The sequence below is a fragment of the Platichthys flesus genome, chromosome 18 (assembly GCF_949316205.1).
Source record: "Platichthys flesus chromosome 18, fPlaFle2.1, whole genome shotgun sequence".
Taxonomy (NCBI): Eukaryota; Metazoa; Chordata; class Actinopteri; order Pleuronectiformes; family Pleuronectidae; genus Platichthys; species Platichthys flesus.
Window position 1 is genome coordinate 12,430,163 of NC_084962.1, and position 19,746 is coordinate 12,449,908.

At 41.4% G+C, this 19,746-nt stretch overlaps 3 protein-coding genes across 3 annotated transcripts; 1 reads left to right on the top strand and 2 right to left on the bottom strand.

Annotated features, from left to right (window-relative positions):
- Positions 1-224: 224 nt before the first annotated feature.
- Positions 225-6,269, bottom strand: LOC133973216 (prospero homeobox protein 2-like). The gene is made up of 4 exons (XM_062410934.1): positions 4,853-6,269; positions 4,463-4,564; positions 3,812-4,006; positions 225-392 (listed from the first exon to the last, which is right to left on the bottom strand). Exons 1-4 carry the CDS (start codon positions 6,149-6,151, stop codon positions 225-227), a joined length of 1,764 nt encoding a protein of 587 aa, XP_062266918.1. The 5' UTR covers positions 6,152-6,269.
- Positions 6,270-7,021: 752 nt separating this feature from the next.
- LOC133973460 (dihydrolipoyllysine-residue succinyltransferase component of 2-oxoglutarate dehydrogenase complex, mitochondrial-like) lies at positions 7,022-17,132 on the top strand. The gene is made up of 15 exons (XM_062411338.1): positions 7,022-7,179; positions 9,093-9,126; positions 12,719-12,761; positions 13,278-13,342; positions 13,431-13,505; positions 13,619-13,674; positions 13,768-13,876; positions 14,301-14,426; positions 14,629-14,702; positions 14,782-14,879; positions 15,030-15,160; positions 15,276-15,349; positions 15,436-15,519; positions 15,623-15,790; positions 16,037-17,132. The coding sequence occupies exons 1-15, from the start codon at positions 7,117-7,119 to the stop codon at positions 16,169-16,171; spliced, it is 1,335 nt and encodes a 444-aa protein (XP_062267322.1). The 5' UTR covers positions 7,022-7,116; the 3' UTR covers positions 16,172-17,132.
- LOC133973462 (uncharacterized) lies at positions 10,032-12,475 on the bottom strand. The gene is made up of 2 exons (XM_062411339.1): positions 12,136-12,475; positions 10,032-10,835 (listed from the first exon to the last, which is right to left on the bottom strand). The coding sequence occupies exons 1-2, from the start codon at positions 12,368-12,370 to the stop codon at positions 10,243-10,245; spliced, it is 828 nt and encodes a 275-aa protein (XP_062267323.1). The 5' UTR covers positions 12,371-12,475; the 3' UTR covers positions 10,032-10,242.
- Positions 17,133-19,746: the final 2,614 nt, after the last annotated feature.

Here is a 19,746-nt window from a genome sequence, read left to right on the forward strand (position 1 = left end):
TGCGTCTCAAAAACCAGAAGCTGTCTCCTCTGTTGCACGTTGTGATGAAACAGATTTACATTGTAGAAAATATGTAGTGTTGCTATACAATATGTCAGATATAGCAAAGTACATAAGACGTCCAACCACTTCATGATCCAACAATAACGGCCGGCCATGGACACAAGAAACGCAGCCGTTGATTGGTCAGCCACATGTATCAAGCTCCAAGTTCTTGTTGGCTTTTATCCAGAGTGATGACTTTTGAATTCAGTCGGTACATCGCTGTCCAGTTTACAGATCACCTTGTAGATTGCTTTCTTCCAGGATGGATCGCGATCTTTGCCCATTGAAATGGAAATGTAGAATTCTCTTAGTGTGATCTCAGCAACTGCCAGGAATCTGTCAGGGACCTGTGAATCCACAGGAGAGAAAAAAAGTTTATATTTTGTCAAGTGTTGAAGATTTGCATTATGTTTGATACTTAGAATCATATTAACTAATTCAGGTAAGTAACACAATTTGTAATTGAGAATGGACAACTAAACAAGTCTGTAGAAATAAACAATAACATGTTGCATTAAGTACACACAACTGACTTCACTTTAATTACCTTACTAATGCCATAAGCTAATATTAGCTGTTAACATATTCATATTTGCTTTTTATCATTATAAATAATTGTGGCAGAGTTGGTTGTTTATCTTAAAAATGCTCCAATTGGTAGCTCAAATTAAAGATGAAAAGTTCCATTGAAGACAATCTCTATCTAAAAACTTGGTAAAAGAGGTGATATGATGTCAATTAATGAATCAGTCTAAAGTTGAAGGTGTTATTTCGGGCCTAGGTGGAAGTTGGGTTTTGTGAGAGAACGGGTCAATACATTTTGCTTGTGTTCAAAACAGTGGTCTGACCATCAGCCAATCTGGAGCTTTGAAAACCAAAGACCGGCCGGGAAATTCTCCAAACAAATCAATCAAGATAAAACATTGAGGAAAAATAATGAATTGGTGCTACATGTTGCCTTTAGAAATCTTAACTGCTAAGAGCTCAAGTCACACTCAAATGGGGATGATTTGCAATGTGTTTATAGATTGTCAGTAAAGATGAACATGAACAACAAATTCCAAACTGTCCAAACCGGCAGAGTCAAAAACCTGTGAGCTTATCAATTTCTTTTATTGATGTCAGCATGTTACTCTGACTAGTGCCAATTGGAAAAAAATGACTTAAAAACGATCTTTTCTGCTGGAAAGTCGGAACAAGGAGTCGTGGATAAGAGTGAAAAGTGGTCCGATGCATGGATTTATTTCACCACAAAAAGCAGACTTTGCTGATTGTATTGTCTGTAAAAGTGTCATTTCAAATAAATGTGAAACACCCGTAATATTCTGAAACGTGTTACTGAACAACATGTGCTTGAATTCCAGTGGACTGTATTTGATACTCAACAGACAAGTGCCTCAGCATCCCAACTGAGCTCTCATCCTTTACTATGGATACATGTTTTGAATATAATGAACGCCATGAAGACAGGCTTTGATAAACAACAGAGCTTCTGCACACTTGACTCACTTACATGCGTTTTTTCCTTCAGAATTCAGACTGAGAGAAAAAATAATGTGTTGATTGTGAAAACTTTTTTGTGTCCCACGTAGAAAATTGAGCAGAGACGTTGAGAGAAACGATAAAGAAGCAGAATGGATAATGCCACTGTATTCAATAAATGACTTCCTGTGTCTTTTCTATACATGCTATCGTCACAACCGATTGGTCAAGAGGTTTACTTTGGTAAATCCCTTTCTCCTTTCCTTTCCATCTATGTGCTCAGGCCAAAATGTCTGGTATCCCTGGGCCTCCCCTTTTTCAATTCAGTCTCATTGATGACATGTTCGTGGTTACGTTCACCATGAAAGAGTGTAGAGGCTGAATGATCACCAGATTTTGATTTAATGCCTCCACCAGCTGACCAGATTCTCAGTAAACCAGTGTGACCTTTGAGATAAGGTCGCCTCGGTGGCTGTGTAATGATTATTTCCCCTTTTATGGGCTTTATATTTTCATTGCTAAACTGAATATGAAACAAACAATACACAATGGTAGTTTGTTTTATGAAGAGATTACTAAACTGATAACAAAGGCGATAGAAACTGTTTGATATGGCAGTGACAGTGGTTATGCTGAGGAAAGCATCTCTTCCTTCCTTTGTCATACTCGCAGCATTCATTTATATGGCTGTGCTCAGTTTCTTCCTTAAAGGGAGGTTTGAAATTATTAAAAAGGATACATATGACTAACATCTAAATAAGTTTTCTGGTCTGAAACCTTTTCTCTTGCTTGTCATAGGCACCTGCATTATTTTCCTCTATCTCTAACTCTTACAAAGTCATTAAATGTGGGATTGCAGTCAGAAGGGATTGAACGATCAGGTTGTTCAGCTCTTCTCAGACCAAGCTCAGACACTCTGACTCATTATGGACGGATGTGAGTGTTAGTAAAAACTTGCATGGACTGAAATTAATTCATTACTTTTTAGTGGTTCATTAATCAAGGTTGTGTTTAATTAACACAACATTAATTGCATCATTACATATTACTGCGTATGCGTCAGGGAACTATTGAAAACAAGTTCTACAATACTTAATATTTTGCAGCTATGTCATCCCTGCCTATTACAGTATGATAGTAAAAAAGGTATTAACTTGAATTTTTTTTAATTAATATTAATTAAAAAATGTATATTAAAAACTCTTAAATGAAGCTGATGAACCAGAAACAGTTTTTACTCTGTGAACACTTAGGGCTCGGTTTGAAATGAGTCCTTCCTTCAGGGGATTGATTTTTTTATTAATTGTGTGTGTGTGTGTGTGTGTGTGAGTGACATGAAACAGTTGTAATGCAGCAGGGACACTCCCAGACTTCTACAGTTAAACTTACACAATGAAAATAGCAGAAAGCCTGATTCTAGATTCAATGAACTTTGAATAGCTTTAGATTGTAGAGGTGAACCTAATAAAGTGCACACTGTGCACGTAACTAACATGTGGTTGACATGAACCTTTAAATCATGTTCTTCAGCTACATGTCATGAGCTGTAGATGCATATACATTTATTAATAACTAAACGCACATACGCTTGTTTTGTGATTTTTTTATTTTTTTTTGTATATTATGTAGTTTTGTGGTTGCGTACTCTGCTAACATCAACATTAATTACCCACCTAGCACAAATGAATTTCCGTGGTTATCACATTGGATTTTTTTGCACATGTTAACAAGTCTAAATAAAAATCTATAGCTGATGTGTTGACACATGCAGAACGTCTGACTATGGAGAAGCAGGTTTTCAAATTGTTTTGTCAGCTTGGTACAAATAACAAATTACGTCAGCAGGTCACAGTTGATTACTTTGGGGGGTGAATCAGTCTGTGTAACTTACAGTGTATCGAATCAATTAATACCTCAATCCACATTGCTTTGAAAAGTATTCCAATTAAAAGTAAGGAGATGATTAGGCAAAATAAATACTTTAAGACTCCTGAGGACTATAAACCACATCTATCAACAGTAAATTGTGTTGAGCTGTATATGATCAAACAAATAAAATGATAAATAAAGTGATAAATTATTTTAATGTATTATTATAAAATATACCTCAGTGAATGCTTCCAAACCAAACTAATTTATAACAATAACAGATAGTTCACACCACTGCTCTTAAAAATAATATTCAGGTTGTATACGGCATAGAAATGTGCTTTTAGTAGTATGATATGAAAACGTGTCCATTCAGAACACTAACGATCACCGTTCAGGTTCTGGTGGAGCTCACCTGGAAGTCACTGGCTTTGTTGTAGTGCACTTGCAGAGTCCTGAAAAGTTCTGATTCTCTCCCCACAGTCAGAGCCCTCACGTCGGCCACTCCGCCCGCGAGGGCGTGGCGGGCAAACTTCTCTATCTGGATGTAGTAGAACTCCCTGAAGTTGCTGAACCACTTGATGAGTTGAGAGGTGATGCAGCGCGTGAACTGAGGACGGCACAGGAAACAGGTATGTGAGTCCATGAACTATGCAAATTATTAAAATGAAATCACTGTTTTGTGATTCGATAAATACGTTAATGACTTAGGCTTTGTGTTGGAGAATCCGCAAGACAAGATATAAAGCAAATAAAACTACACATTTTGTGAATCAAAGGAATTCAAAAGAATATAATTGGTTGATTTTAATGCTGTTTGATTTTGAATAAATTTAAAAAATGAAGTTGTCTCTTGATTGTTTATTCTGTAGCGAAAAGTGCATCATAAAGCATCAAACTGGTTGGAAATCGCTTTCATAATAAACCCCATGGAGATTTTTAAAGATTTTTTCAAAGAAAAATGCAACAACTTTCCCAACATAATGAAACTGTGTCATTTGGGCTTTTCAGTCAAATTTTATTATATTTTGTTGGTTTAATCGATTGTTAAATCTATTACATTCACCTGCACGTCGTGGAAACACATCTTCAGTACCAGCGAGCTCGGGTAGCGGGTGTAAAAGAACATCAGCTTTGCTTTCTGCAGATGTTTTGTCGTCAGACCCTCCTGAAATGTGTTAAGGTTAAAACAGACACACAAATGCATCCTCTATACATGATAGAACAGCCAGATTTTTCTCTGCATTAATGAGCCAGCAAACATTACTGCGATTTTCTTCAAAGTTCACAAGATCAAAGGAAGAAATTATTGGATTCTGTAAGATGCACCGTGGCTGTTTCCTTTAAAAACAGGTGAAATTGGTGTTGACGAACAGACTTGTTTTTATACCACATTTTAAATTTTAAAAGATCAAATATTAGATAACACTTATTTGTGGTCTCGTTAAAAGGATACGTTCAGCATGACCAGACTGTCGGACTCCATCTTGACCTGAGGAAAGCACAGGTTTTCTAAAAGCGTTGGGTCCACACTGCGAGTCTGTGAGCTTCTCGCCGATCTAGAGTTGACCTTCGATCTCACTTTGACCGGAGTCCAACGCGCCTCAAACTTTGCTTGGCCGACTTCAGAGGATCCGTCTTGCAACCAGCTGAGTGCGGCGCTGTGATCGTTCTGTGATGGAGTCAGAGCGGAGTCATGACTGAAGGGCACCGCCGGTTTTGGACGAGCTCTCGGTCTGAGCTGGAGGATGAGTTTGTCGGGTGTTTCCAGTCGAGGCTTTTGCACAACCAGGGACAGAGCTTCGGTTTGGACATCTGGAACATGCACCTTTGTGTTCCCACAACATGAAAGTCCTGTTTTCTTATCTTCACACGCTGATGACTGAAGAGATGCATCTGTCTCTTCACCCTCTTGGGTTGGTGATGTCTGTAGAAGCGGCATACTTTTAAAAACAGAGTCAACACTCCTGCTGACGGCTCTGGACAGCTCGTACTTTAAGACATCTGCCATTAGCTTGATTCTCTCAGGTTTGGTTTGGAAGTGGCTCATCAGCTTCACTTTTTTACAGCCTTGATGTTCTCCACTTGAGCTGCTCTCAAACTCATGGCAAGAATCGGTCAATGCATCCCCTGGCGATGTGTCAGGAGTCTGGTACTTTTCTTCACTGTCTTCTGTGGTTTCCGTTACTTCATCAATTTGGTAGAACTCTGTTCTGAGCTGTTGGAGGTGCTGCTGACTCTCAAGCTGCTTCTTGGGACTTCCGCCACTAGATCCCCTTGTTTCCATGTGCTCCTGATGCAAAGACAGTCCTCCAATCCTTTCTTTTCCCTGCTCGCAGTCTGCCCACTCATGCTGACTTGCCGTCACGTCTGGGCAGTGCATGCCAGGACAGCCGGTCATGCCTTTGATGATATTTTCTACTCTGGCACGCTTCGCTTGACGTCCACTGCTTAGATTCCTGTCGTGATGACCGCAAGAACCGGCTGAAGGAGACAGGTGCCTTCTCAAAGAGCAGGGGCCATCGAGCTCCACTGAGCCAGAACGGATGAAGCTCGAACCAGCTTCCCCTCTGCTGTAATAACCACTCTCCACCTTCATGTTCTCATCGTCTTTGGCAAAAGTCACAAAAGCACCTGATGCATCTGAATTTGAAGGCACAGTGTCGGGGGGGAAAGAGGAGAGATGCTGTGCAGTGCCGCCGTCGAGGCAGATGTTGGTGGAATACAAGCCCTCGCTCCAAACACTTGAATCCATGCTTCCATGGTAAGAAAGACAACAGTAGGGGAAAAAAAATATAATTAGAGTGTTGCAAGACTAGAAAATGAGATTTCTTCCTGAAATCCTTGTAAATGAAACACTAATGAATATCATTTTTTTATGCACAAGGAACTGAATTGCATTTTCAAACAAGTATAAACATTAATAATTAAAATATATTGCTTGACAAACGAGAATAAAAAGGTATGAATTGGACATTTGCACAGCGAGCAAAGTAAAGTCATCAGTTATTCTCGCAAATTTCTCAATTGCATCAATTCCTATTCAGCTATATTAAAATTTTCCAATTCATAATTCAAGCTATAGGTTCAAAATATAAGTAAATCTATGACTAAAGTGAGAAATAACCTACCCAGCGTGGAGGGGAGCAGAGGAGGCTGCAGCTCTGGAAGTTGCAGGAGGGAAAGTGTCTCCTATTTGTACTGCTCCAGCTGAGACAACAGGGGGCGTGGTCACATGGGCCCCAACCCATCCCCATAATAACATCACCAAGATATTATCTAAATGGAGCAGCTCACTGTTAATACAATGAATGAGGAATAAAAACTTAAATCAAATAGTTTTACTCTGTTTTTAACATTTGGCGGAAATATTCATTTTTTAGAATTTAAAAAGTGTCGGTCTCACCCACAGACTGTATGGTTACATCTCTCTAACAGGACAGTGGTACAGTCCTGATGTTGTGATATTAATTCTATACTTTTGACTTATTGAAATGTGTTATTTGTGTCATACCATACGTTGTTTAGTGAGGTTTTAGTTCGTGATGTATAAATGTGGTGCTTAGCAAGTCACCGCTTTGCCACTTTGGTTCAGCGGACCTCCCCCCTCCCTGGCAGACAGTGGTTCCTCCCAGCAGCGGCAGCAGCAGCAGTAGTTTAGCCGCCTGTCACTGCTCCTTCTCCGGCTGTCAACCAGAGGCTCAGCCGCTAGTTACCGCCATGTTGTCACGGTCCCGGTGTGCTTACCGGGCGCTGGGCCGGTCCCTGTCAGCGGTGAGCCAGGTAGGAACGCAACAAACACCGAACCGATATGTGTGTGAACTCTGAAGCTGCTCCTGCTAACTATGACCAGCCTCCACCGGCTGTGTGGCAGCGCAGCGCCGGGGTTAGCTTGTTGGGAAGCGGGGGCCTTTAGCCACAAGGACACCGTCACTGACAGCTCCACCCGCAGCTCAGCTCTGCCAACACGCCCTGAACCGTCTCCCACAGACTCCATGACAATTCAAAGGACAACTTTCATTTCCAAAATAGTTATTAAACCTTGAGCTCCAACCAGGAAGTCACAACAAACTGGCTAAGCTCACAAGCTAAAAGAGCTCTGTGTTGTTAACGAGCTACGAGAACTGTTTTTGGGGTGTTTTACGTGGCAGGCTAATGTTAGCATGTTCCTGCTGCTTGAGGAGGTGGGTGACCTGTCAGACATGCTATACACGTGTGTGCAGAGAGGGGGGGACCACATGGTTTCCTCTCAAATGCTCAGCTGTCTTCTCTGCTGTGGTCAGGTAACGAAGCTGAAACCTGATCACCGGAGAGAGAACCTGGGTGATTGGGTTGGGTTGTACTTTTGCCAGTGTGGTGTTGTCAACTGATTATTGATTGCTGAAACATAAGCACGTCACTTTATTATGTGCACATAGCAAAAACGAATGCCCCTTAATACAACTCCTCTGCAGTAAAGTGTTTTTCCATGGAGGATGCAATGTTCTGTTAGATTTAGTCAAGTGTTTTTAAAGGTGTTAACAAGTGGAATCCAGTCGACCAGTTTATTAGGAACACCCAGGTCAAACTCAGCCTATCTTTGTTACACAGGTTGATTCAACTTGTTGGTCATTATTGGAGGTAAGAGCTAATGATGCTGTTGAATATCACTGTATTTCAATTAATTCTATGCACCCTAATTATATCAGTGAAGGTAGAGGAGAAAAGATAACAGAAACCTCTTAATCTGTATAATGTAATGCAACAGCACCAATATGTCAGGTAGGTTTAGTGGAGCCAGGATATATTGCGAAACACCTGTTTTACTCTCTACTAGGTCACCCCCATTAACATGTCAGTAGATGTAATGGCACTAAAGAGGTTTGAAAGTCACGTGAAGGATCCATGTGGAGTTTTGACATTGAAAAAATCACTTAAGAAGACTTAACGCAAAATAAAACTGAATACGCTATTGGTTCATTAGGGTGTATAATGTAATCTCTGCCCTTCATGGTATGTAATCGACACCAGTTGTTCTGGAGAGGAAAAATGATGGAACTCAAGTGTCTGCACATCTGCCCATGCTTTTGATCCATTGTAGACATTTTGGTGTGTTTCTGAGAACTCCACCCTCGTCTGGCCAACATGCCACATCCATTGGTTCAGAACAGGGTCACGTGCAATTCCAGTTGAGAAGCAGCAGCCAGAACTCAACAGCCTGCTTCAAACAGAGGCCCAGCCCTCATTACACCCACACACATGATTCAGAGCATTCAGTAATTCAGCAGTTAACTTTCAACAGCAGCTAGCATCAGAAAATCCAGTGTTTCGACTCAAAGATCAAGAAATCAGAAAAGCCTTTTTTTTAAGGGCATGGTGCACTGCATGGAAGTTTTGAAAGTCAGATTAAGGTGATAAGTCTTTTGTTTGGAGTCTGCATAGCCAGTATTTACAGGTGAATAAGTGCAGAAGACTTGATGTCCATGCATGTCTGTTTACAATCATACTGTCCAAGGCTGCTGTGCTACAGCAGATTAACTAGTCTCCTTTGGTGTTCAGTGAAGGTGAAAAGCAAGTTTTGGTTTGATGCTCACTCATTCCTCTTGTCTTATGTTTTTTATAAACCAGTCAGAACTCACAAACGCAAACAAATGGATATTTTATATTCATTTTTTTATATTTTTATATAACAGTTTTTTCTCTTTCTATCCATTCAGGCCAATAATGTGCTGCACAGACAAAGTGTATCTGGTGAGTATATTTATACACTAACTATGTAGACTATAGATCTTCCGAACCAAAAACAGTGGCGTTGGCTCCTGAAGCTGGTCTTTCCAGGCTGACCTGCCTAGCGCCCTTCTATGTGTATTTCACATCCTTTTTAACCTAAGATTCATGCAGTCAAACGCATTGATGCATTCAGACGTTGCATTTTTTTAGTCATCTTACGAATGATCTGTAAGGTCATTACCATCTTCCTGGGTCAAGACGTTCCCCCAAAAATTTGACAGAGTCCGAAGTGAAGGACTTTGTTGCCAACTTCAACCAAACACATGATCTTCCCTTTGTTACCTACGTGTGTTTTGTTGTGCACAATTACTTTGAACCGCACAGAGAGGCTAAGACTGAACAAAGCATAATTGCTGCTATCCAGTATGACAGGGACTTTCAGCCACTTAGCATATGTGAGCAAAAATGAGAACAGACAACAAAACTGAGGTGAAAGTATGAAAACAGCATGCGTGAGCACACGATCATTTTACACAGGGTTTATGAACAGTAGTACTGGTACAGCTTTCAGATGAATGCAATGTTTGCCTTTGCTATGAACTGTTGTGATACTGTGGAGTATTTGAGTTTATACTTTGTACTTGAAGTATTTCAAATGCATGCTAAATAAATGTTAAATTTACTACTGAATTCCTTGAATAAATATTGTCTTGGAGAATGTAGTCTTAAAGTTATAGGTGTAAGTTGTACATATTTTGGGTACTTTGGCAAAGAAGAAATTAACCCTAACCACTGTGTAACAGTAAACACTGTAGTTAATAATTTGACTTTACAAAGGTGAAAATCTAACTAGAGATCCCTACACGTTTTTTAATAAACATAAATAAATGTTTGGATCCTCATTCAGATGACGATGAAGACAAAACTGCTTTTGAACGTTTTTAATAAATCCCACCAACTCAGTAATTATTTACAGAGCATGCAGACTTAGCAAATGTTGAAATATTACAACATGCAAAAAATAGGATTACAAAAAGAAGGCACAAACATGAAGACTAAATATCTACACATCTGCATAGTCTCTGTGGTCTTGGTTCAGTCCAATGCTGTGCTGGTCGAGTAAAGGTGAGCGGTGATCTAGGAGTGGCCCTCTTGTGCCTGTGTGTCCATAGGGATAGGGGCTGTAGTGGGATGTGTGTGGTGAGGGGGGAGGTTGTTTCCAGAGCAGACAATATGCTGTACCAGTCGCTCAATATTGTCAGATAATCGGTCCATTGTAGAAGACCAGTGACCCATGGTTTGAACAAAGTAGTCGTCTGTAGCCTCTAACCTTTGCAGCAGTCGTCTTTTAATGTCCAAATCCTCCTGCGTGACACTATCCATGACGAGTTTCCTCTTCAGCCTGTTTCGCCTGTAGCCACACAGGGAGGCATTGAGTCTCTGGCATGGACTCCCCGCAGTCTCTGCAGACCCAGCATCCTCTGCAACGCCATCCTCGCTGGGCAATGATGATGAGCCACCATACGCTGAGCTGGTTGTATCCAGGGCCTCCTGCACGTCCTCGGTCTTGATGCCTTCACTCAATACCTGCATGACCGGAGCTTCTCCCCAGATGGAGTCACACAGCTCAAAGTAGAGCAGGATCACTCGCCCGTGACCACGCTTTCGTCCAGAATCAACCGCTTGTCTGTACTTGAATCGAATGGCCTTGAGCTTTGTGGTCAACTGTCCTGTGAACACAGAAATAACACATTTATTAGTTATTTCTTCTCTTTTATCCTGGAGAACATTTGAGCTGCTTTCAGACATGCTCTGAACTCCAGAGAATCATTTGAGAATGCAAATGCCCAAGTGAGAGTCCAGGACTTCCTCAAAAGTATCTCTGGCCAGGACAATAGTAAAAACTCTGGAGAATGTCCGAATGAGCCAATGGGAGAAAAAAAAAAAACCTCAGCAGGATTCACTGCAAGCCATTGGCTGTGTTGATGTTTCTAACACACCACAGAAGCAAAAAAGAAGAATACACTATCTCAAGAGGGGAAAAAAAGGGTGAAGGACCTAAAAGACAATGACAAAGATGTCCAGAGGGATTTTGGTGACGAGGGCATCTCTGGTGTTGATGTGCTGTAAAGAAAAACATATTCCAATGACTGGTTCTGAGTGGAGAATCTCCTGCTGCATTGTACATGTTTAAAAAACAAACTTCATAAAGTCTGATTGAGCCCACGTGAAAAACAACAGACATGGAAAGGTGGTGTCACACAAATGGAAGACCCTAATGAAGATGTCAACGGAGCATTGACCTTTTGATCGCTGGTGTGGATGCGCTGTAAACAAAAACACGTGATCTGAGAGGAATTGATGAGGCACATCCTGCCTCCGTCTGCTGCCCCACCCTCCATCAGACCACTTTGGAGTTTGCATGATGGTGAATGTTTTTGACTAGAGAACCTCTTTCTGCTTCGTTAATGCTCGAAAGGAAAATTCAGGAGAAAGTCTGAATAAGCCCAGGTGAAAAAACAACAGGAGATCAATCATCATAGGATTCAACACGAGCGAGTGGGCGATTTGACATTTCATACATGGGACAGTTCATGAATTCACTATCATTATTTAACTTTTATTAACCTCCGACTTGGCTGTTTGGATGTGAAAAATAATAACAAAAGGAGAAAACAGGATGTCAAGAGAGCTTCTTGTCAAACTGTCACCACTGGTGTAAACAACAACATGGGACCTCCACAGCAGAGTGAATGCATTACTGCTGCACTGACCCTCGGAGACTCCCGTGCTGTCACGAACGTATGCTGACTGGAGAAGCTCCTGCTGCGTGTTTCGTGATGTGGAAGACTAATTCCGGAGAAAGTCTCGAGCCGATTCTGCGGACATCCCCCGGAACTGATGTCTGAAAACGGCTTTTACATCCAAGCATCAAGAAAACCCCCTCCCCCCTCTCAAGAGGAACTTTCCTTCACACGAAGACGTTTATAAACACGACCCGTGTGCTCCAGTGACACGAGGCGCACATACCTTTAGTGAGCTCCTCTTTCTTGTGGGGGAACTCCTTTCCAGTCGCCATGGCTTCCTGTGACGACGGATAATACTCCCGGTACCGCTCCAGTATGTCGCCATATTTGCTCTGCGACGACTCCCAGTCGGTGCTCTGCGCCGCCATGGCCAGCTTGTACTCCTGCGTCACTTTCAGCAGCAGCTCCACCTCGTCGTCGGACCAAGAAAAGAAATCCCGGATCTTACTTTTCGCCATCTTCTCGTCTCTAGCCTAGCTCCGTCTGCTGCTAACCACCGAGTACTTCCTGTGCGCACCGGAACGCGCGCTGCTTCCTGTTTACGCCGCTGTGCGCATGTCCAGTGCGCTTGACGTGTTTCAAAACTGATCCGCTGTCAAAACTCTCGTGTGGACAAAGGAAAACGTAGTCATATGTGTGTATGTGTGTTTTACTGTGTCTGTATTGTTTCTCATGAATAAACTCGACTGTGCGTAATGCTTGTGAATGACTGAGCTGCACGAGGAGCGGTTCACTGCAGCTGTCACACAGCTCCTGTCACCTGTCATGTGACACAGCCTCATCAGGTTGTCTTCTTCACCTTTCAGGCCTCTCTGTCTGCAGCCGGCTGGTTTACAGGAGTCCTGAGATGTAAGTGCCTCCTCCCACTTCTCTGTAAATGTCCCTCAGGGGAAAATGCATCTCCCTTATTCATGTGTCATAACTGGGCCGTTAACACATCATCTGTATGTTAGCAATCTATCGCCTGTACTTAAAGTAATGTAGTAGTGAAAAGGTTCGTCGATAAATTGTTCTGAGCATTTTATTATTTTCTTTTCTTCATATATTTTTATAATATGATTTATATAAGCATCATGGCATGATGTACATAATAACAATAATATATAATTTAATTTGTCAATTTTAAATTGATTGCCTTTTATTTTTGGATAAATGTAGATATTTGAAGGATCCTCTTTTTTTAAGCCTTTTGCGATGTGATGGAAAGGTTCCTGTATTTTCTGACTGTTTGTAGAATAAACCGCTGAAAGATAACTCAGTCATAAAAATGACCAATAGTTGTATCCCTCTTGTTATTTCTAGACTAAAATGTTCTCCCATTTGTCTGAAAGAAAATAAACAGACTTGTTATTTTTCTTCTTCTAGATGTCAATTTCCATCAGCAGTGAATGTCTTCCACATCAGATACTTCAGGACCTCAGCGGTTCACAGTACGTACTGAGACAGCTCTCTGCAGCTTATCCATCACCTCTGCCCAGTGTTTATTTGACTGTAACTCTTGCTTCTGCCTTTGTTCAGGGGATGATGTCGTCACAGTCAAAACTCCTGCATTCGCAGAATCTGTTTCAGAGGGAGACGTGAGGTGGGAGAAAGGTATGTATTTGTATAAGACTGTAAAATATTATCAGTGTTTCACACATGTCAGTCTCCTGTATTGTTTCACGAATGAGTCAGAAGATTGAACTGAACAATTGTTTCTGCTTTAGCTGTGGGCGACTCAGTGACAGAAGATGAGGTGGTGTGTGAGATTGAGACGGACAAGGTACGGACAAGAAAGAGCATCGACCTCAAATCAGGATTTATTTTACCACAATGTTTAAAGATTATGTAAAACTTGTGTATTTTGTTGTTCCAGACCTCTGTTCAAGTCCCGGCTCCAGCAGCTGGAGTGATTGAGGAGCTGCTGGTTCCCGATGGAGAGAAGGTAGAATCAGGAACACCCCTCTTCAAACTGCGGAAGGGAGGTAGGCTTAACTGATCATCAGATTATCATTTTACCAGTGAACCAGAAAAACTTGGCACTTATTTAAGGCTAGTTCCAGTCTACACAACATATTTTAAATCAGTTGTGTAGATAAAATATGTAATTAAACAGGTTTGGTTGTGACGCAAAGACTGGATCTGCTTTTCACCACATTTTTTACTTTGAAATCTTACTATAGTTGTGTGTTGTATAAGTATAAATAATATAGACGTGTAAACAAAGTCTAAACTGCATTGTAAAGTGACTGAAAAGCCGAAGGTTTACAACCAAATTTAAACTGATTAAAAACATACAAATGAAAAATGTATTGTTTCATAACAGCAAAATGAACACACTGACACACATTGTATGTTTTGTGAATCATTTCGACTTCATTTTTCTTTCTCTACGTCTTGTCTCCTCAGCTGTCGCAGCAAAAGCTGCCCCAGCTGCAGAAGCTGCAGTGCCTCCTCCCCCACCTCCAGCTTCAACCCCCACAGCCATGCCCAAAGTTCCCCCAACACCACCACAGGCTGCCCCAGCAAAACCTGGTGTGTTACCTTCTCCGCATGTAAATCTACTGTGATAAGTATGTATATGAGTGGGTCAAGACAAGGGGTGGGTACACAAACATGGTGTTATAAGGCTAAATGATACGCTTTGACATGATCTGTTCTGCTCTCAGTATTGGAGAATTTTGGTCTGATTTATCTGAATCTAATCTTTAGCCTCTCTCTCTTTCTCTCTGTGTAGTTTCTGCAGTGAAAGCTGCTCCTGCACCTCCAGCACTCGCTCCTCCAACAGCAGGCAGCAGAGGAGAAAACAGGGTAATGCATGTTTTTGTTAATGCATGGCTGCCCAACAATGTAAAAAAACATGGATCACTGATAGTTTTTGTTTCTTCAGGTGAAGATGAACCGTATGAGGCTGAGGATCGCCCAGCGGCTGAAGGAGGCTCAGGAAACCTGCGCCATGCTGACCACCTTCAACGAGGTCGACATGAGGTGAGACACAGCAAAGATCTAAAGCTCAAGACAAAACAACCTGATTCATTTTTCATGGCAGAAGAGTGTGAACTCCAGTTTCACATGTGGGGACACATTGATACTTTCATATAAACATGTTTCCTCTGTAATATCCTCGATCTTCCTCAGCAACATCCAGGAGATGAGGAAACTCTATAAAGATGCTTTCCTGAAGAAGCACGCCGTCAAACTGGGTTTCATGTCAGCGTTTGTGAAAGCTGCAGCATACGCTCTCACTGACCAGCCTGCTGTCAATGCTGGTGAGTCAACACACACTTACTTACAATGTGTTTTATATCACTTGATATTTAACTTTTTAAAGTATTACCATAAACCGAAGTGTTAAAGTTAAAAATGTTCTATTTTTTACTCCAGTCATCGATGACACCACGAAGGAGATCATCTACAGGGATTATGTGGACATTAGTGTCGCGGTGGCAACTCCAAAAGTACGACCTTTGACTCTGAACTTTACATTTTTGTGTTAAAACCTGTCGCTGTGTAACTGTAAAAGTAACATCGTGTGCATGTGCAGGGGCTCGTGGTTCCAGTGATCCGTAACGTTGAGACCATGAACTTCACTGACATTGAGAAAGCCATTAACGCTCTGGGAGAAAAGGTAAGAAGCCGTGTGATCATCAGCAACCCCAAAGATATTGTGTCCTATTAAAGCTTTATTTGTTTAACTACAAAGACAAAATACTTTGTGTTGTTCACCTCAGGCTCGTAAAAATGAGATCGCTGTTGAAGATATGGACGGAGGCACTTTCACCATCAGCAATGGTGGCGTGTTCGGCTCCATGTTTGGAACGCCCATCATCAACCCGCCCCAGTCTGCCATCCTCGGCATGCACGGAATCTTCCAGCGACCTGTTGCTATAAACGGCCAGGTAAGAACACAGTCACACCAGTTTATCTACTGGGTCAAGACAAGTTCAACTGGTACAAAAGGCTCCAAAGAGTTATGAAGTGTATGTTTGCTTGTTGTTCAAATGTCACATGATACAGAACAAAAACCAGGAGGTCCTTTTTATCTGCCTGTAACAAGCAGTGGTTATACATACTGGATCTACTGGTTTCCTATTCTGATTAACTCAAACAGCAGATAATAAGAGAACTGCTTTGTGCTGTGGCAGGTGGAGATCCGGCCCATGATGTACGTGGCGCTGACGTACGACCATCGACTCGTTGACGGCAGGGAAGCCGTCACTTTCTTGCGGAAGATCAAATCCGTGGTGGAAGATCCACGACTGCTGCTTCTGGACATGTGATGTGTCTTCCACCGCAACGCTCAGCCGCTTAAAATGAACTCCACTTCCCCAAAAAACGCACAAAACGCTCTACACAACCACTGTCCTCTTTTTAAGTGTTAAGTCAAACTCATGGAGCTTTAATACGCTTTTTTATTTATGGAGATTAATTTGAATTATACGCCCTTGCAGAAAAAACTGTGTAGAAAAATAGTTTGTCTTCAGTCACATTGATGTTACATGTCTTTGTTGAAGCACCTAAGGGTGTGTTATTATGCCCATGTGCTCTTCAGATGGTCACATGTACCAGTAGATTAAGCCACAGTTGGCTGCAAGTCTTTCTCCCCCTGTTCCCCAGTCGATGCTCCTGAGCCGCTCTTTCCACCGTCGGGCCGAACGTCGCTCCCCCAGATGAGTTCAAGATGTTTTAATGTTAACACACGACTGAAAAATGTCCTCGGATTGCTGCGAGTCATCAGCAGTAGCTGCCATCTGGAAAAAAGAATCAGGAAACTGGATTTTTTTTTTTTGTATGGAACTTGTGTATATCAGTTCCAGACCTGGAAATCCATGTTGACTGTCTGACGAGAACGTGTGTAGAGGTGAATGAGTTCAGTTATATTCCTGCTTCGCATACTTCAATCATGTTCTGCACTATATTCTGTTGTTTTTTTAACTTTTTTCACTGGCCTCATAAACTAAACTGTTGATCAGACTGAATTCACTGTTCATCTGCAGAAAACACCAACCAGACACTATTTCTTTTTTACATATACAAATATATCTTATGTTACTTAATGGGCTTTTGGCTGTGGGAGGGGGGGAGTTTGAAACGCACAAGCTGGTTTCATGTTTTTTTGTTTTATGTTCTTGGATCTTTCCCAGTGCTATAATTTACATAAAATACGTGTATCTATTTAAAGAAACCATTTTAAACATGAAACATCTCAAGAGTTTTATGTAATAAAACTTGTCTTGCACATTTTCTTCTCTAGCTTTGTTCTTAAATAATTATCTCTCACTGAAATTAATTTGTTTTGTCATCTTAAGGTTTCAGACTTAAAGTTGTGCTGTTATCCAGCTTTAGTAGAATTATACATTTAACACGGCCTATTTCTACTTCCATCTATAAGTAACGGACATTGCCTTTTTGAACAGAACTCTGAAATATGACCATGGCCAAATAAGAGAGCAACAGGATGGCATGGTTCTTCTCCTCATCGATCTCGTCTGCAGCATTTAATCTCGTGCCAAAAATCTATTTTGCTGCCGAATCCTCCGCTGCAGCCGAAATCCTGCTCCAGAGCCCAATCTTCAAAGCCTCATTAGCCGGCCACGCGCTCGGCTCCCGAGAAGCTGCAGCTAATGTGATCATCTCTGACAAAGTCTTGAGGGTTGCCCGGCCCTTTACGCCACTTCACAGACACAGGCTGGAGTGTGTGCAGCTGTGTATGATCCCCCTTCACTATTTCTGTTTACTTTAATAATCACAGGGGGACAATGGCCCCTAATGTACGTCTTTGTTTCTCTGCCAGCACCTACACAAATGTCTGAGCAACAAATGTCTGTTTGGAGGAAAAACACAGGATTCATAATGAGAGCCCAAAAAAAACCTCCAAACATCCGATTAGCATGAGAATACTGGAGCTTCTAATGGACCTGAATACAGCAAACAATGACACAAGGCCTCCTAATTTAATTATTTACTTTTATTACTGCTCAAGATTCCATTAGCGCTTTCCACATGATGGTAATTGGCGGCGTGTGCCAGCGGGTGCAGAGATATCTGAAGGGTTCACTGGCAGGTTTTTGTCTCATCTGCAAAATTTGGCCAAATCTGTGAATTTGCAATCGGAGCGCTCAGTAAGACGTGGGTTTTTAAGTCTTTGTGTCCATTCACATGAAAGATGGCCCGTTAGAAATTTGGCAGTGAGCTGTTTGTTTTCATTAAACCACATCAGAGAGATCATTTACCTAAATTATTCTCTTATGTTTTCTCTTTTAAATAAGCTAATTATTTCAGTTTCATTATATAAAGCATCGCATTTCAGATCAACTGCGGGAAAAAGGTGTTTTGATGATACAATTACAAATGTTATTCAATTCACAATTTAAACTTTAACTTAAAATAGTCAGATACCCCATATGAACATAATGCAGTATGAAACCACTGCTCATCTTTTAGCAGAACGTCTTCAGAACAACAAATGAAAAATCCTGTCATAAAAGTGCACTGGAAAACGCTTCACCTGTTAATTCAGTTAGGGACAGCATCATTCTTTACAGATTAATAACTGTTTAGCTTTTCAGAAAAATAGGAATAGGAATTTTCACTACAAGTTATTATTTAACTTTTTCTGAGTTCATGTAAACAAATGTATCCTCACATGTGTTGGTTTCTGATTTTATTGAGTTATAGGAACAAGGAGACGCATCACGGTAAGAACTTGCTTAATTAATTTGTTACAGACACTTGTTGTGTTTTGTTTAATGCAAAGTGCGATAGAAGAGATTTCTAGTTTATTTTTTAATAAATGGTAAATGTCATGTTGTAGGGCCTAGTACTCCACTTAAATTCTATCAAGCACCAAATTGGCCACACGCTAAGATATCAGTCCTCTATAATATATTTATATAGCAAGACCCATTAATTATTTCCTAGGAAATCAAGGAAAATATTAGATTAAAAAAACGTACTATCCGAATCAATGCCAAATTTTCTTTCTAGGCCCATGTCAGATTCTTTGTATCTTAAATATGATATCATCACGTTAAACCATCGACACATAAAATGTATGCAGAGGAAATGGTGTATCATGTCATACCATGTCATTGTCAGATGATGGCGCTGTTGGATCTCACAGCTTGAGTATAATAATCCTGCAGTGCTGGGCCTGCATAAGTGAGGCCGCCATGTATATTCATAACTGTGCTGTTTCCTTTACAGGCCCCGAAACAAGCAGCCTGCATCTGGCCCTATTCTTCTCCTCTTCTCGGCCCTTTGATGTGGACGCCAGGTCCCTTCTTCTTCCTCCTCTTGTCCTCCCCTCATACCTGAAGATTATTTTGGGATGGAGCGGAGGAGGCTGTGGCCCCCGTGGCCCCCCTGGCCCTCGTCCATACACACAGCTGGCAGAGCTGAGGTGGGTGCAGCTGGTGGGTGTCAGTGGTTCAAGTGTTCCCACTGGACACGAGTGGGTTGAGATGAGAAGTACACAGGGGGGGGGTGATGTCAGTCCCTCCTCATGGGCACTGACATATCATGCAAAGCTTTTATTTGCACTGCTGTGAGAGTTGAGCTGGTTTAGAAAAAAGTCATTGTGCAGATGAAGAACATTAAAATATGAATAACGACTTGAACTCTCATCTGAAGACGTCAGATCTGTCCTCACGTGTCCTCGTCTCCCAGCTGCCGTGCGTCTGTTTCTGTGACGGCTCAGCGAACCGACTGCAACAAACAGATTCATCAAGTGATTAAAACACTTCACTGTGATTTAAAAGGAGAGAAAACATCTGCACAACATCTGTTTGTCGCTATTTTTTCCTGCTTTACAAAAAAAATGAAAACTATTCGCGTCCCCTGTAGATGCCCTGGA

Coding starts and splice junctions, on each gene's coding strand:
- LOC133973216 (XM_062410934.1), bottom strand. CDS start 6,151: ATGGATTCAAGTGTTTGGAGCGAGGGCTTGTATTCCACCAACATCTGC. Junction 4,007..4,462: donor TGTGTTTCCACGACGTGCAG/GTGAATGTAATA, acceptor TGCCGTCCTCAG/TTCACGCGCTGCATCACCTC. Junction 393..3,811: donor ACAAAGCCAGTGACTTCCAG/GTGAGCTCCACC, acceptor GTGGATTCACAG/GTCCCTGACAGATTCCTGGC.
- LOC133973462 (XM_062411339.1), bottom strand. CDS start 12,370: ATGGCGAAAAGTAAGATCCGGGATTTCTTTTCTTGGTCCGACGACGAG. Junction 10,836..12,135: donor GAAAGAGGAGCTCACTAAAG/GTATGTGCGCCT, acceptor CTGTGTTCACAG/GACAGTTGACCACAAAGCTC.
- LOC133973460 (XM_062411338.1), top strand. CDS start 7,117: ATGTTGTCACGGTCCCGGTGTGCTTACCGGGCGCTGGGCCGGTCCCTG. Junction 7,180..9,092: donor CCCTGTCAGCGGTGAGCCAG/GTAGGAACGCAA, acceptor CTATCCATTCAG/GCCAATAATGTGCTGCACAG. Junction 12,762..13,277: donor GTTTACAGGAGTCCTGAGAT/GTAAGTGCCTCC, acceptor TTCTTCTTCTAG/ATGTCAATTTCCATCAGCAG.